General features: G+C 28.4%; 1 protein-coding gene across 1 annotated transcript; it reads left to right on the forward strand.

The window, feature by feature from the left end:
• The first annotated feature begins 9,102 nt into the window (after positions 1 to 9,102).
• On the forward strand, positions 9,103 to 9,640 carry LOC135955533 (MRN complex-interacting protein). Its single transcript, XM_065505881.1, has 2 exons — positions 9,103 to 9,153; positions 9,212 to 9,640. Exons 1-2 carry the CDS (start codon positions 9,103 to 9,105, stop codon positions 9,638 to 9,640), a joined length of 480 nt encoding a protein of 159 aa, XP_065361953.1.
• Positions 9,641 to 12,100: the final 2,460 nt, after the last annotated feature.

Below are 12,100 nucleotides of genomic sequence, written 5' to 3' on the forward strand. Positions count from 1 at the left end.
CAAAGGGTAAAATGAAATTACTCGCAATAATCGGCGGTTTCATAATTTTAAAAATATTAGTCCCAAAAATGCGAAATAACTCCCAATAGAAATGAAATAATTCCCAATGCGAAGCAATTTATTTATGTAATCAAAAAAAGGAACTACTCCTCTGGGATGTGTCAAAAACTGGCTTCACTCAGAAAATTTGCTTTGCATTGCAATGCAAAAAACTTTTCTGAGCGAAGCCAGTTTTTGATACACCCCAGAGAAGGAAACCTTAGCGCCCAGCAAAAGGCAGGCAATGAAAAAAACTTTTCTGAGTGAAGCCAGTTTTTGATATTTATGGGTTCTGCTTTTGCAAAGTATAACCCAACAAAAATGAAATAACTCCCAATACAGTGAAATAACTCCTAATTCCCAAAATAAAATGAAATAAAACACAACAAAAATTTCATTGGGAGTTGTTTCATTGGGAGTTATTGCATTATGAAATAACTCCCAACTAAAAATTATGAAATAACTCCCTATGTGTTAGGAGTTGTTTCATAATGAAATAAGTCCTAAGTTGTGTGAAAAATTTGTTGGATGTTATTTCATTTTTTCGTGGGAAGTTATTTCATTTGGGAGTTATTTTACGGTACCTTAGACCACTCAGATGTAAATTGTCATTGCTTTCGCGTACTATTGACCAATTTATTAAATTTTTTGTTGTTTGACTATATTTAACATATCAAAAATGTATTAAAAATAATAAAATGCAACACCCAAACATAAATTCATATATTCCCATTTAAAACAATGCCTATTATCAATTTCAAAAAAATAAATTATTTTTATCTGTTTCTTTTTCAATTTTATGTATGAATTAATAAATAATTTCTCCTAAAAATGCGTAAGCAAAATAGTTTTGTGATACACTCTACATACTATGAGCCTCCAATGTGAGTTGGTATAATATAATGAAAATGATAAAATCTGCCCATCGATTAAAATTTAAAAGTTTCGGTTTTTTCCGGCACGGTTCTGAAAAAAAGTTTAGATCCGACTCCGAATGTTTTTCATTAATTTAAAAATAATATAATTCACTGGTGTTTATTCACTTTTGAAATCATGGAATCTTGATCCAAAATCCATTGATAAATAAAAATGATGAAGAACATATTTTTAACTTCATGATTAAAATTAAATTTGGCACATGAATTTATTTTGAACAAAGGAACTCTTATAAATGTTGGTATCGTGACGAAATGAAATTGAAGGCGACATGGTTTTTTCTTGTCGCCCATTAGGAAAATGAAATAAGTTCCAATAAAATTGGAAAAATTTAAAATTGGGCTTTATTTCAATTTTTTGGATATAATGAAGTAAATTCAAAAAGAAAAAAAATTGGAGTTTACTTCATATAAAACATTTTTGGGTATCATTTTATTTCATAAAAATGATTTGTTGACAAATTTTTAAGAGTTTTAAAACTTGTGTTACAACTAGAAACCGTTAGGATCGACTTAAAATATTCTTGATGCAGCTTAATAGCATTAAAATTGGACTACTAGACGATTCCCGCCAGAGACTCTGGGTGTATCTGCAGAGAAGTAAAACGATTCGCAGTTTGTGTTTGTTTTTTTTTTTAAAAAAACCCTTGAACTCGTGACATCAAACTAATTTTTATTAATGGAATACGAAATTATGAGTAGTCGCCGTTGAAATAGAAAATTGTTGTATTTTATTACTGAACAACAATTATACTTAAAAAATCATTATACACAAATACAGTGCTCTACATGTACTACGAATAGAAGCTTTACTTCTTTATAGAGACAAGTTTTGTAATGGGAAAAAGAATAGCGCCGCAGACTGGAAACTATTTCTCTCTCGCCTGCGGCGCTATTCTTTTTTCTATTACAAAACTTGTCTCTGTTACATTAATTAAGCTTAGGATTGTTCATTCCTCAAATCTTAATGTAAATTTGTTCTTGTATTTCCATTAACATTTGATCCTTCAAAGGCTACAACCACCTATTTAAATATTTAAATTCAAAGATGTTAAATTTCAATGCAGTCATATACAAAACTGACTATGAGCAAGGTCTCCGTAAGGCAATAAGAACCGTATTTTCAGGTTCCAGAATATTTGGAAGCTGGTTCCATTACTACCAAGCATTACGTCGACAAATAACAAACACAAAAATTTAGATAAATTCATATATGAAACACTAATAAACACATTTCATTAAAATTTAAAATATTAGGGTCTTATTTCATTTTTTTGGGACTTATTTCATTGGGCTTTATTTCCAAATTTTTTGGAAATTATTTCATTATGAAATAAAACCCAAATATTGGGAATTACGTTGTAATTTTAATTGGGAGTGAGTTCATTGAAATTGGGTGTTTATTCATTAATTTTTTTTAATTTGGGAGTTATTTAATTTTTTTTTTTTTGGTTTTAATTTATTGGGACTTATTTCATTTTTAATTGGGCGTTATTTCATTGGGTGTTATTTCATGTCGCCGTAATTGAAATATGATTTATGTACAGAGAAACCACACCATCATTATTCCCATTTTATGGATATCATTCCATAGTTGAACAATGCTGTCGAATTAACGAAAATCAGTCTCATAAATAAAGATCGACATCAAAGATTATTGAAATTAAATAAAATCAAAAGATCAATAATAAAATAATCAATTCAGGACATCTCGATGTTAAAACTGATGTGATTGATAAAGAGGTATTGGAAAAAGTGTACATATTTTGAAAAAATATATAAAAATGCAAAATTTATTTAAAAAAAAAAAAAAAAACAACCAAAATAATTGCGGAAATTTTTTACTATATACACACAAAAAAAATAATCGAGGCTGTATTAACTAAGCTTGCATAGGTAATTTCTTTTTGTATGAAAAAAATACACTTTTCCTAAAACCTATGTTAATATTACAATTGGAATTAGTTTTTTTGGAATTTATCATTCTCTCATGAACTTATTCGAACTTGTTTTGATTATTGTTTGAATCACTTATGATATTAGGATTTGAGTATTGTAATTGATTATTAGATATACACCCTTTTGATGACATTGTTTGTCATATAGGTTGGTCCCTCTACTGTTTATATCTCTGAAGGTGGTATAACCAATAGACATTCAGTGACTAATATTTATATATATAGTTTCTAGGTTGTACTGAGTACCATGCTTTCTCTTTTATATGGTTGATTATTTCTGTTACACATATACTTATCAAATTTCTTTTTTCCTAGTGGAAACTAGTTTTTCTTATCAAGTTGCTAATTTACTGACATCAATTAAAGAATCATTATCTAATAATGATGTTTTATAATGTAATATGTTTGAGTTTAAGTTTTGACTTTGTTCAATTTTATTTATAATATTTATTTAATTTATATCATAATTATTTAATTTATTTTATATTTAAATTTTTTAATGTAAACTATTTTTTTAAGTAGAAATTTATAACCGATTATGGCCAATAGGCTAGGTTGTTGAAAATAAATAATAATAATAAAGTTTTTTTTTGAAAAAAAAACATCTTCGAATTTATTTTGTTTATTTAATTGTCAATTGAAAATATTTTTGGTGATAAAGGGTATGTATGTAGATATTAAATTAAATTTAAAAAATGAAAAATTTCAATAAATTCTATTTTTAGCAATATAATCAAACAGAATGGCAGTGAGTGGTACTTCAAGAAAACAGACGTTACAAGAATTGTATAATTGAGAATTTATTTTCTACTGGGTGTACCTTATGTTGTTGTATCATGGGTAAGATTGTTAAAGTTAATCAGTCTTATGCAAAAAAGCTTACAACATGCTTACTAACCGTTGTTAAGCTAAATCCGATAAAAGTATATCCAAAAACGAAAATTAGCTTAAAACACCTGTAGTAAACCATTGATAAATATATGAAATTTAATAATGGTTCAACCCTACTTTAAACCTATTTTACGGAATTCTTTTTACTTTTTATCTTAAACAAGTAAGAGAGCTATATTCGGCTGTGCCGAATCTTATATACCCTTCACCAAATTATACTTTAAAATAAATGTTTTTAAATATTTTTAGGTAAACAAAATTTAATTTTTTTTTTAATTGTTTTTCAAAATTGATTTTTATTTTTTTTTAAAAAAAGATCTTAACGACCTGTCTTTCATTTGTCGTAGCTCCTATATACTACTTATAGTTCCGAAAATCCCTTACGAAGAACAGTTATTGAAATTTAGAAATAATTGGTTTTGCTCTTATACATGTAGGCTCGACCGACTTTACTTGCTTTTATTTGAATTAGATTGCAAATATTACTTAATAATAAAAACTCATTAAATGCATATTACTTAAATGAAAAACTGAAATACGGTAAAAACTGACCGTAAAATCTGTATACAGGGTATACAAATATTTAAATATATGTACATAAATAAAGGCACTATTCAAACCTTTTCAGATAAGCTGGATATAATTAACATTTCAAATAATTACAAAATATTTACTTATAGGTATATTTTATTTGAAAATTACAATCCATATTTGGACAATAAATGTTATAATCAAATTTTGGCATCAATCATAAAACTGGTCCGTTTAAGGTTTAAATTGAATTTATAGCTCAGGTAAAAGTGATGTCAAAATTTTCGCATTTTTAATACATATGTATGTATTTATTATTAATTTTAACTAATAATAATGTTTGAATACATACAGTGCCGGACTTAAATATTCACACAGCATACGGATTTATCTTTAATCTTCCATATTTTTTAAACGAAGGCCACAACTTTCGTACGGGTTTCAAAAAATATTTATTTACATATAACTTATTGAAATATATGGAAAAACTTAACTTTACTACATTGTTATTTTCCAATTCAGTGTTTGGCCTTGTCCAAACTCTTACTCTGTCGTCCGATTGAAAAATACTTACAAACAATCTTACAAAAATAAATCTGAATATTTCTGGAACGTAATACTATTCTTAGATAATATTTTTCAATAATATTTTTTAATCGGACAACAGTTTGGAGAAGGCCAAACACTGAATTGGAAAATAACAATGTAGTAAACACTGTCAAACATGGTGGATAAGGGGTCATGTTGTGGGGTTGTATGGCTGCATCTGGTGTAGGAAACTTAGTTTTCATCGACGGTTCAATGGACTAAACAGTGTACCTTAATATTTTAAAAGAAAACCTACTACAATGCGCTCTAAAGTTAAAGCTTGGGAACGTTTCTATTTTCAACAGTACAATGACCAAAAACACTCTGCCCATGACGTCCGAATATGAATAGTGCATCATGTTCCCCACATTCTCCCGACTTCTCCGCAATCACCTGACATGAATTCCATAGAACATTTGTGGGATAAATTGGCATAACGTGTAGGAAAGCACCATATTATTAGTAAAACTCAACTTAAAGAAGTCCTGTTACAAGAATGGCAAAATATTGGAGCTGACGTCACCAAAAATTGGTCGATTCAATGCCAAGACGATTAAAATAAGTCATTAAAAAGATAGGCTACTCCACAAAATATTAAACTATTAAAAAAAACTATTTTCCTATTAAAAATTAGAAACTGTGTGAATATTTTTGTCCCCCTTAAAATCGAACTTCGAAACATTAGATAATTATTTTTCTGAAATGTTCCACCTTATGTTTACTTTTTCCATATATTTCCATAAGTTATATGTAAATAAATATTTTTGTTAAAATCCGTACGAATGTTGGGGCCTTCGTTTAAAAAATATGGACGATTAATGATAAATCTGTATGCTGTGTGAATATTTAAGTCCGGCACTGTATGTATGTATGATTATACATTTCCAATTGGCATTCTACTTATGTATGCATATACCGCTATTCTAAAGTTCAATGAACGGATTATAAATTATAACTGTTTTATGATTAATTATATGTATTTATGATGGAATTGTATTTACTAAACTATGTATTTACCTCTAAGAAATATTCTATTGAGATATTTAGTAAAAATTACAATTAATTTCGCAAAACAATTCTATCTGTTTAGAATACAATTAGACAAAACAAACTTAAAATCTATTAGAACTGCAAAAAAGCATAAGAAACGATAAGATTCCAAACTTATACATTATACATATATATATATGTATATACTCGTACATATGTATGTATGTTTTTATATACACACATGGATACTACACATGTTAATTAATACGCTTCTGGTATGGTATTTAATTCATGTGTAGATATTTTATGTCTATATATGCATGTAAAATTATTCTTACCCGTTATTGTGGCGCTGCTTTAGAAAATGTTCAATATCACAGTTAACATTGTAGATGAATTCCTCGTCGGCAATAGAAAGATTTGTGATATTTGTTAATTTTCGAAAAGAGGGGTGATGTTGCTGATCCACCTCCAGTTTTGCAATGTATTTGCGGCTCCTTCACAGCCGCTATCACCGTATCACCAACGTCAACGTAGACGCTGTCACAAGACCAGAGAATAAAATTAAAACACCTAAGAATTCTATAACAGAATCAAATTGAAATTCCAATCAGACTAGTATATGTTTCTTATTGAACAGACTATAAATTCATAACTTGTAAAATTCGATATTTTTTGATATAAATTTGCTTAAAAATTATATATCTTTTTCTTTATTTTGTAAATTTTTGCACCACACAAATTAGAATAGAACAACTAGAAATAATAACAAGAACAAATTATGACTTTTAGCAAAATGTCATTTACACAGTTGTACAAAGTAGTATTAGTGTAAAGAAAACAAAATAATTACTATTGTGAATTAGTTGTTTGGAGAGTTTTTACTTATGTTGTATAAATAATATTTTGTACACATTTTAGCAAAGCGAATCTATAGAAGGTGATTATAGAAGAACAGCTGATTATTTTTTTTATTCAGTTGTGTAGACAAATGAACTGTCAATTCACTTGTGTTTGTTGTGGCGAAAAATACAACAAATCCAAAAGCAAAAACAACACAGGCATCTTTGACAGTTCACTTATCTTTTTACAAAAACAAAGTACCTGTTGTTTTTGTATATGTTGTAGTTCAGTCGTCACCTTCTATAAATTCGCCTTGCATTTTAGTTTTGGTAAAAGATAGTTAAAACCAAGGCATATTTATTTTTTAACATAAAAACCAAGGTGCATTTAATAAGGTGCCATCGGCAGCACAGCTGATTATAGAAATAGCACGCACAAATGTCAAACTACATATATAAAAAATATTCGCCCGTACGTCCCTATGTCAAACTCTATATATAAAAAATAATTGAATTCGCCTGTATTTATTTCAATTCGCCACTGCTGTCACCTTGTTAAATACGCCTTGATAAAAACTCTTCAAACCAAGGCGAATCTATAGAAGGTGACGACAGAAGAACAGCTGATTATTTTTTTTATTCAGTTGTTTAGACAAGTGAACTGTCAATTCACTTGTGTTTGTTGTGGCGAAAAATACATTAAACCCAAAAGCAAAAACAACCACAGGCAACTTTGACAGTTCACTTATCTTTTTACAAAAACAAAGTACCTGTTGTTTTTGTACATGTTGTATTTGTTGTAGTTCTGTCGTCACCTTCTATAGATTCGCCTTGCTTCAAACTCTGTAACATGACTTATACTCGTATTTGTACACAAATTTCTTTAAAAGTAACAGTCGATAATTGTTAAGAGACATATTGATTTTATGCGAAAAACAATAGCATAAATTAACACAAAATGAAAGTCCATTTATTTAAAATATTTATAATACATCTTGGTTAAAACTGAATAACATCTTTAAATATGTAAACAATATGAGTCAATTTAAAACTGTTTTTAATTCAATACATCATTTAGTGTGTAGTCTTCGATAATTAAGAACTACACCATTTCCAATTGTATTTCAGAAGTTTCTAATTGTATTTCAGAAATTTCCAGTTGAATTTCAGAAATTTCTAATTATATTTCAGAAAATTCCAATTCAATTTCAGAAATTTCCATTTATATTTCAGAAATTTCCATTTATATTTCAGAAATTTCCAATTGTATTTCAGAAATTTCTAATTATATTTCAGAATTTTCTAATTATATTTCAGAATATTCCAATTATATTTCAGAACTTTCTAATTGTATTTCAGAATTTTCTAATTGTATTTCAGAATTTTCCAATTGTATTTCAGAAATTTCCATTTGTATTTCAGAATTTTTAATTTATATTTAAAATGTTTCTAATTGTATTTCAGAATTTTCCAATTGTATTTCAGAATTTTCTATTTGTATTTCAGAAATATCCATTGGTATTGCTATTAGAATTTTCTGAAATACAAATGGATATTTCTGAAATACAATTGGAAAATTCTGAAATACAATTGGAAACTTTTTAAGCATAAAATAAAAATTCTGAAATACAAATGGAAATTTCTGAAATACAATTGGAAAATTCTGAAATACAATTGGAAATTTCTGAAATACAATTAGAAATTTCTGAAATATAAATGGAAAATTCTGAAATATAATTAGAAAATTCTGAAATATAATTAGAAATTTCTGAAATATAATTGGAAATTTCTGAAATATAAATGGAAATTTCTGAAATATAAATGGAAATTTCTGAAATTGAATTGGAATTTTCTGAAATATAATTAGAAATTTCTGAAATTCAATTGGAAATTTCTGAAATACAATTAGAAACTTCTGAAATACAATTGGAAATGGTGTAGACTTATGTATATGCAGTGAAAAACTAATAGTTGTTGGCTTTATTAGTTTTTTGATAGAAAAACTACAACTATTTTATAAATTTAAACCTAATTAATACATTATCGCCTTGATACATTTCCTTTTTATTGCTAAACATTACAAAACGCGCATCATGATATAGTAAAATATTGAAAAGTCGACTTTTTATAATTTACCAAAAGCCGGAAGTTCGAAAAGTCGTCTTTTTAAAATCTAAAAATGTCGACTTTTTGGTTTAACTCTAGAACCCTAGTGAATGGCATTAAAAAGTTGCCAGAACGACATTTTAGGGCAATTTTACTTTCATGGAATTACTTGAACCATCCTGTACAAACTTGGCGCCTTGATTTCTGTTTTCTTTTTAAAAAATGCCACAAGAAATTCGAGTTCTACATTGTTTTAATTGCAAGATATTCCAAGTAATGAATAGTAAAACATAATTAGTATTTAATGAAATTACTAATGCTTTCTTTCCAGGTGGATATTGTTAAAAAGTTGTCGAAATGGCAATGTCGAGTTTGCAATACAAAGCAAACAGTACGGAAAGAATATTTTCGAGGCACAGGAACAGAATGTCGTATTAAAGTTCAAGAATTAAATATGACAAAAGGTCAAAAACACAACGAAACTGTTGGCAGTTATTTGAATGTACTGAATACAGTAAATGAAATCAATTGTTCATTAGAAAACAACATAGATCATAACGATGTCACATCCAATAATATAGTCAAAGATGAATTATCTATCGAAAGAGATTGTGAACCGTCTTCGTCTATTAGTGAGTTCAATATGATGTTCGATTTTTCGCAAACTAAAAAGTGGTCATCTAAACGTGACCAGTCTTCATCTAATGATTATCAATTGACTAGTTCTACAAAGAAATCTAAATGGGATAATTATGTATAAAATCGTTAATTGGAAATAAATGGTTTTGTAAATGTATGTACTATCAATAAAAACGTTTATAATTTGGTAACCCGTTAACATCCCCAAACAGCTCAAATCGCAAATACTTTCTAAAATAATTATTATTCGAACGAAAATGTTTTAACATCATTTAAACCATTTTTTTTAAAGATTTTTTGGCATAAATCAAGATTATCGAAACAGCTTGCGGAACAAATCAAGATCCGCGTAACAGTTTATATTTTCATAATTTTTTTTCTGTTAATATTCACATTTTCTGTATTGCCGGCCTTCGGCCTGGTGAAGGGACTTTTAACTCTGGGGTGTATCGAACACCGGCTTCGCTAAAATCACTTTTTCTGTATATCAAAATTTTCTGAAGTACTGTCATATAAAATCAAAAAGGAATTTTTGGTTCACAATATTAATAAACTGTACCATATTATATATCATATTAAAGGTATTGTGAAGCACTATTCAATGATACCCATAACGATCAGGGCTGTCAGATGTGGCGATTTCTCGCCAAACGTGGCGATTTTTCATTGCTTTTGGCGACCAAAATTTCCAATTGGCGACATGGCGATTTTTTGGCGATTTACAGACAAATTATTAGTTTTTCTTGAAATAATTTAATTTCTTTGATATTTATTAACCCAATAATTAATAATTAAAATTAATCACGTATTATCTGATCATATGGATGCAGGTAGCATACACGATCAAATAGTTTGAACAATATAAATTTTTTTCTTCTAAAATATTTAAGCCGTCTTAATAACTTAATATGCTCATTAAAATTGGCTATTGGTTCGCCGGATTCTTTTCTGCCATTGGAATCTATCGATTTTGGCACAGAATTTGGAACGGAATTACAAAATATAAAAATGGAGGAATATGATGTAGAAATTTTAAAAGAAAATGGTTTTTTGTACTTAAAAATCTTTTAAAAGAAATGCTTAAACAGTTACCAGAAAATATAACTCTTTTTAAAGTATATAATGAATTTTGAATATTAAAATGTGGAAATTTTCGGTAGTTCAAAATTCATTCATTAACTTTATTTAAATCCAAAAGTATCTGCAGGGGAATATGAATTGTAATGTTCAAAATTAGCATATATCAATTAAACTTAGATGCGATGCAGCTGGAATTGTTAAAGGCTTAGCATTGGCCGTTCTAAACATGTTAATTTTACCAACCAAATATGTATGTAGAATTCCAAAAAAAATATTTTGGCGACTTTTGGCGATTTTTCGTTTAGCTTTTGGCGATGGAGGTAAAAAAAATCTGACAACCCTGATAACGATCAGTTTGTTTTCCAAATATATGAGAAATGTACTATTATATGTATTGACTTTAAATTCATATAACTCTTAAACTAAGAGAGAGCATGGAAAAATATTAACGTTTTTGTGCTTCTAATTATGAGAGCTATCAACACCAAAGAAATTATAAAAATGCAAGCAGTTTCGCTGATCTTGATTTATACCTAAAATGCAAACTGCTTCTTTAATCTAGTACGAAACTGTCGTAGGCATATGACGTTTACGCCAACCACGATAAGGGTGAATTTTGTTGGTGATGATAGCTCTCACAATTACAAGCGTCTAAAAACGATTATTTCGTGATCGATTATATACTCCGATTTTTATGCTGAAATCGATTTTTGATAAGGATTAATCGAAATAGAAATAAAATTCCGGAACTTAGTATTCACCCCTATTATGTATGTCGTTGTCGACATTAAGTCACGTCGACGGCACTAAAATGGTATTTGCGAAGTCAATATCGATAACAATTGTTAACTATTGACAGCAATTTGCAATTTTCTAAGGCGCGTTAAAGTCGACATTGACTGAAAACGAGTATTTTCTGTCGACACGAAATTTGACAACGACTGATACAAAAATTAAAAATAGTTGCGATTAGAGAAATTAAAAAATATAAAATCAACAATGGGAAGCAATTTGAAACCGTAATGGCAGAACTTAGAGCTGGTAGGGTAGGGATGAACTCCGGCTTAAGTCAATTCTATTGACACTTTTCAAATCACTTAAAAATGTTGCTATTAGCGGAGTTATCTATTGTAAACAAAATAAGTTTGTCCTGCCACGTACTACCATAGTGTAAAAAATTATTTCGCCCGGCCGAGTGCCGGCTGCATATGAAATATTTACTAGCGAAGCCGGTGTTCGAAATATTCAAATCATAGCTTCTTTTCATTACATTGAAGCTTAAGGATTTGTTTGTTTCACTGGAATCCAATAGAAAAAGGCATTTTTTATAAGAATAATAAATAAAATTCAACAGCTGTCACGAAATGCATAGGGATGATACTTATTTCTTTTAGATTATCGATAACGAGTCGACATCAACACAACATTGTTAGTAATAGGGTTCTATCAGGCCTGTCACAGAATTCCATTCCGATCGAAAGTGGAATTAATTCCGTATTTT

The sequence above is a fragment of the Calliphora vicina genome, chromosome 3 (genome assembly GCF_958450345.1).
Source record: "Calliphora vicina chromosome 3, idCalVici1.1, whole genome shotgun sequence".
NCBI lineage: Eukaryota > Metazoa > Arthropoda > Insecta > Diptera > Calliphoridae > Calliphora > Calliphora vicina.